General features: G+C 54.1%; 1 protein-coding gene across 1 annotated transcript; it reads right to left on the bottom strand.

The window, feature by feature from the left end:
- Positions 1 to 3871: 3871 nt before the first annotated feature.
- Positions 3872 to 5245, bottom strand: LOC119458440 (uncharacterized). Its single transcript, XM_037720278.1, has one exon. The coding sequence runs from the start codon at positions 5243 to 5245 to the stop codon at positions 3872 to 3874; it is 1374 nt and encodes a 457-aa protein (XP_037576206.1).
- Positions 5246 to 6037: the final 792 nt, after the last annotated feature.

The raw sequence follows: 6037 nt of genomic DNA, 5'->3' as shown, positions 1-6037 counted from the left end.
GGAGTGAGTGAGTGAGTGAGTGAGGTGAGTGTGTGAACTTTATTGGGTCCACAATAGACGCGAGTAAACTCGACGTCACCTGGCTAGGCCCACTCGGGGACCATCAGGTCAAACCTGATGGCCCTCTCGCGGGCCCTCTGGACTGCCAGGATTTGAGAGGTCTGATCCTGGGCCTTAATAAGCATCATCATTTCCTCTTGGGTGAAAGGGGGACCGGCAAATGCGCAGCCCCACAGGACATGCTCGAAGTCCGCATAACCACCACACAGGGGGCAGTCCGGGCTTGGGAACCGTTCGGGGTACATTGTGTGCAGTGCTGCAGGGCTTGGGTAAGTGCTGGTTTGTAGAAGTCTGAGAGTCACTGCCTGGGCCCTGCACAGTGAGGAGTGCGGCAGAGGCAGAAGTCTTCTTGATAAGTAATTGTGCTTGCATATCTCGTTGTATGAGCAGAGAGGCTCGGGTCGCCCTAGAGAGGACGCATTACCCGGCGCACGGTCAGTCAAACCTCGTGCAGCCGAGTGTGCCTCCTCGTTGGGGTTGAGCGAGGCACCTTCAATGTTTCCAAGGTGCGCAGGGAACCAGGCCAATGAGTGATCTTTGAGGTCTTTGGCGTTTTGGATGATACGTAGGGCCTGGGGAGCCACCATTCCCATCTGGAAGGCCCTGATAGCGGTCTTGGAGTCTGAATAAATTGTGTCATGTATATCGTCCGTCAATGCAAGAGCGATGGCAACCTGTTCTGCAACGCTGGAACTAGAAGTGCGGATGGTAGCACAGCTGATGATTTTCGAATCACAGTTGATGACCACTGAGGAGAAGGCTTGTTCTTGAGCGTACGAAGCAGCGTCTACGAAGCATGTTCGATCCTTGTCCAAGCGGGCACTGGCGAGCAAAGCTTTACCCCTGGCTCGTCTTCGTCCTTCGTTGTAGCTCGGATGCATATTGCGTGGCATCCGGTGTATGGAAATCTTGGATCTTATGTTGTTGGGCAGCTTCACAGCGTCGGGACCAATGACCGTGGGGTTACGTCCCAGCATGCCAAGTATGGCTCGGCCCGCTGGGGTGCCGGACAGTCTGACAAACTGAGAAAACTCTTGGGCTTCAACAATTTCTTCGAACGTGTTGTGGATGCCCAACTTGAGGAGGTCTTCTGTGTGCGTTCGGACGGGAAGGCCAAGGGCAAGCTTGAATACTCTTCTGATTAGGGCATTGATCTTGTTGCGCTCCGACACCAGCCAGTTGTGCATAGCCGCCGAATAAGCGAGGTGACATAGCACAAATGCGTGGATAATCCGGATCAGATTGTCCTCCCTGATTCCGCGGTACCTGTTGGCGATTCTTCGGATCAGTCCGAGGGCGCTTTCGGTCTTGGAACAAATGCGTTTGACAGCGGCTCCATTGGCCCCGTTAGACTCGATAAACATTCCTAGGATCCTGATAGTGTCCACCCGCGGAACTGGGGAGCCGTTACCAGTGAATAACGTAATGTGGCTCTCCGTTGCTGGCTTCCAGGACCGGTGAGAACCACCTCTGGGCCTCTTCTTGTAGAGTAACAGCTCGGATTTGGTGGGCGAGCACCTTAGCCCAGTGGGGATGAGATACCGCTCCGTCACATCGATGGCCTCTTGCAAAGCACCCTCGATCTGACCCTCACATCCGCTGGGACACCAGATGGTGATGTCGTCCGCGTAGATCGTGTGGTTAATGTTAGGGATCTTGTTCAAGGCCTTCTACAGGTTGATCATGGAGATGTTGAACAGCGTCGGGGAGATCACCGCTCCTTGAGGTGTTCCCTTTGGCCCAAGCTGAATTTCGTGGGTCAAAAACTCGTCAATCCTGAGTCTAGTGGACCTCGAGGAAAGGAAGGAGCGCACGAAATTGTACGCCCGCTTGCCGACGTCAAGCTCTGTCAGGCTCTTGAGAATAAAGGCGTGCGATATGTTGTCAAAGGCCTTTTCTAAATCCAAGCCGAGAATTGCCTTAGTGTCCGCGGAGGTGGAGTCAATGATCTGATGCTTGATCAGCCTCATGGCGTCCTGAGTCGAGAGCCCCGACCGAAAGCCAATCATGTTGTTAGTATAGCATTCGTTAGACTCGAGGTGGTCAGTGAGGCGGTTAAGCATGACGTGCTCGGCCATCTTCCCTACACATGACGTCAGGGAGATGGGCCTTAGATTGTCGATGCTCGGACGCCTTGCCTGGCTTGGGTATGAGGACTGTGTAGGCTGCTTTTCCAGCTCTTGGGAATGTGGCCGCTGCGCCAGATTTCATTCATCCTGTCTGTAAGAAACTCGATTGAGTCGTCGTCGAGATGCTTCAGCATTTTGTTGGTTACCCCGTCGGGCCCAGGCGCAGATCTGCCGTTGAGGGATGCGAGAACCCGCTTGACCTCAGCCACGGTAAAATCCTCGTCCATCGATGGCGCGTCGCGCCCTTCGTACTCGGGAAATTGGGGGGGGGGCATTGGATCGTCCGTGGCCGCCAGGTACTTGTCTATGAGCTGCTCCGTGACCGCCTCATCTGGAGTCGAGTCGGTGGCCAAATGGACAGCTTTCACCAAAGCTCTCTTCTGATTGGACTTGGTGTTGCCATCGTGCAGTAGGTGCCTGAGGAGTCGCCAGCTTTTACCCGTCTTGAGGTGGCCCTCCATCGAGTCGCACAGCTCGTCCCATTGCTGCTTGCATAGCACCTTGCAATGAGCCTCTATCGTACTGTTGATTTCGGAAATTTTCTTGCGTAGTCTTCTGTTATGGCGCTGAGTCTTCCATCGCGCGAGCAGTGCCTGCTTGGCTTCCAACAGATGCGCGAGCCTACTGTCCATCCTGTCCACCTCCAGATCGGTTGTCACCTCCTTGGCGGCTCTAGCCACATCCTCTTTTATCCCGTCGCACCAAGAGTCTAGGTCCGTATCCTGGGTGAGGACGCGCTCGGAGCGGTTGGCTCGGAACAAGTCTCAGTCAGTGAACTTAAAGGTCCTCGTCTTGTTACGGGCAACCTTGATGACCACTTCAATGATGCAATGATCGCTACCGAGGTCCATGGCTGTGTTGGTCCATTTGACGTTTTCCAGGTTCTTGACAAAGGTGAGATCCGGAGTCGTATCTCGGCACACCGAGTTCCCTCTCCTTGTCGGAAAGTCTTTATCGGTTACCAGCGTAAGATCTTCCTCCGTTGCCGTATGCCATATGTATCTACCCTTCTTCGTATTGGTGCGATAGCCCCACGCCTGATGCTGGGCATTGAAATCCCCCATGACAACTAGAGGTTGACAGCCGGCAAAATGAACAGCCTTCTCAAGAATACCACCAACCCTGGCTCTGTGAACGCTAGGTCTGCAGTAAACATTGAGTATGAAGATACTATTTCTTCTTAAGCGCCGCTTAGGGGGGTTGACAAGGAGTTCGGTCATGACGTACTCGACCCCATTGTCCGCAGGACCGAGGTCTCGCTGAATGCACGTGAACTTTTTACTGACCAGAGTAGCGACCCCCCTTCCCCCTTCAGTGGAAGCCACCGTTAGGAAACCGGGGAGCTTGATGGGTGGTGATGTGATCGTTTCTTGCAAGGCGATTATTTGGGGTTTGTCCTTTACGCTTTTTAGGTATTGCCGCAGGGTCGCCCGTTTGCTGACAAACCCTGCGCAATTCCACTGCCACATTGTTATGACGTTAGTTCCGTTATCCATGATTGGGCTTGGGGATGGATTGCGAAAGTGCCGCCTCCAGGATGGCACCCTTCGTCGGTGGGGCAATAACGCTGTGCAAGTTTGAGACTTGTGCTGTCGATGTGCTTGGCAAAAATCCGTGGCTTGTCCCCTCCAGCCTAAGTATTCTCGCGCTGAGGGCGACCAGGCCTAGCTGGGGGTGCGCGATCATTTCTTGTACGTGAGAGAGACCTGTCTGTATGTTGGAGATGGCATTCTTGAGCTCCGAAAGGAGTCTACCGTCTCGTCTCCCCTCGAGTCATCCAGGGCGCGACGCTTCACTGCAACTGTCTTGGGCGGGGCCTCCGCCGTGTCCATAGCGGCGGGCTGAGGAGCTGGCGGTGTTAGCGCCAATCTTCGTATATATATTTCGGCCATCTCGGCGGCTAGCCGACTGATTTCACGCTTGAACTGAGCGTTTTCTTTCCTAAGACTATCATTGGCACGCCTAAGCTCTTCGAGCTCGTTCGTGAGACGCGGGTCATGCGAGTCCTGGGAGTTGGACGCCTGCGTTTGGTTGCCACGGGCCCTATCGGCCCACGTTAGAGAGGACTTGCCTTTACCGCCGGTGGGGGTCTTGGATCGTGGCCTGTTGGACGAGTCGCTCCCGGTGCCGGACTTGGAGCGGCCTGTAGAGCTGGAGCGCGCTGGAGAATGCGACATGGGTCGCGATCTTGAGGCAGAGCGACTTCTGGAGACCCGTCGGCTTGTGGATCGGCCTCTCGAGCGCGAGCGTCTTCTGCCCCTAACGCTGGGGCTGGATGATGCCCGCGGATCGGAGGATCGAACAATCGATGGCGTTGGGAGCTGCTCTTGCTGTCTGGCACGCTCGAAGCGTCGTCGACGAACGATGTACGGCATCTTAAATCTATGCGCACATTCTTTACCCGCTGTAAGGTGCGGACCTCCGCAGATCTTGCATTTTGGGGTGCATTGGTGCTGCTCATCGGGGTTTGGCATTCCGCATCCCCGGCAGACGACGTCGCTCGGTGTTGGACAGACATCGGCGCGATGCCCGAGTCTTCCGCAGGCGTGGCATACGTCCACTTGCTTTACATATAGGGAACATTTCATCAAGAGCGTTCCGTACCTGACAAAATTCGGTACCCGGTGCCCGTCAAAGGCGATGATGACGGTCCCGGTCTGAGCGATTCTCTTGGCTGCCAGTGCTAGAGGGTTCTTCTGGTTAACAATCTTGCCATCTATCGTCGCTGGGTTGTCTTGTAACGGTATACCACGTATTACCCCCTTGCACGTGGAGTGCGGGGCTGTCTCGTACGCGCAGAGTTCGTGGACCTTGCCTGAGATGAGGATTTGCTTGATACGGCCGTATCGGTCGGCATTCTCCCGTCTAGGAGTGCTGGCCACCATGATGTTTTGCTGTAAGTTCGGGCACAGAGTGTCTTGTGAGAGCTCATCCTGGCTGAGGCCGGCGGCTGCAAGTATTGCGTCAGCCACCGTAGCCGCTCCAATTTTGGAAATATCCAGTTTACCTCTTGGTCTAATAACAATCTTCATGTCTTCTTTGGGAAGAATCGGCATTCGGCTTGCCCTAATAATCTTGGACTTCAGCGCCGCGCCACTAGACTTGTTGCTACGGGGAGCAGAAGGTGTTGCCACGGCGTTCGGATTAGCTGCCCGCGATTTGGCGCCAGCTCTTCTGGCGCCCGCAGTTTGCCAGACATAATTTTGTATATGGTGATTATCACTGTGATTAATTTCGCGGTGCGAAATACAATAGTCATCGAATAGACGGATGTTACCATGTAATCGGGAAGGCAAATCTTTTATGTATATTAAAAATAAACCTGGGTCCAAAACACTGCCTTGGCGCACTCCCGATGCAACAGGTGCTAAATTGGAAGCTTCGTTGTGAATATACACGAATTGTGAGCGGTATAGATCGGCACAGTGACTCATGAGTGCACTCACTCACACTCGCACTCATTTCAAAGGGGTGAGTGCGAGTGAGCGCCAGTGAGTGCTGTGAGTGGAGGTGAGTGTGAACGTGAGTGAGTGCGGGGCCTGGAAAAAATTATGGTGAGTGTGAGTGTTCTCCCACACTGCCGACCTATGGGGCGAACGCTACTCGCTCGAGCGAGAACTCGAGCGATCAGGCGTACTTAATCGTGGGGTGCCGAACGGAACCTCGTCGATTCCTCGACATGTTTCATTTCTTGTGTGTAGCTCGGCTAGCTAGCATACTTGTATGAACGTGCAATAAATGCCCTTTTGGGCTTGCACTGCACTGTGTTCTAAAGCACTGGAAACCCACAACGGCCATTCGACAAATGTAGCAGAGTAGAACTTGGTGCTGAGCGAGTTGGTTGACAT

This window comes from Dermacentor silvarum, chromosome 7 (genome assembly GCF_013339745.2).
Source record: "Dermacentor silvarum isolate Dsil-2018 chromosome 7, BIME_Dsil_1.4, whole genome shotgun sequence".
In the NCBI taxonomy this organism is placed as follows: Eukaryota; Metazoa; Arthropoda; class Arachnida; order Ixodida; family Ixodidae; genus Dermacentor; species Dermacentor silvarum.
This window is presented reverse-complemented; position numbering and strand designations above follow the sequence as displayed.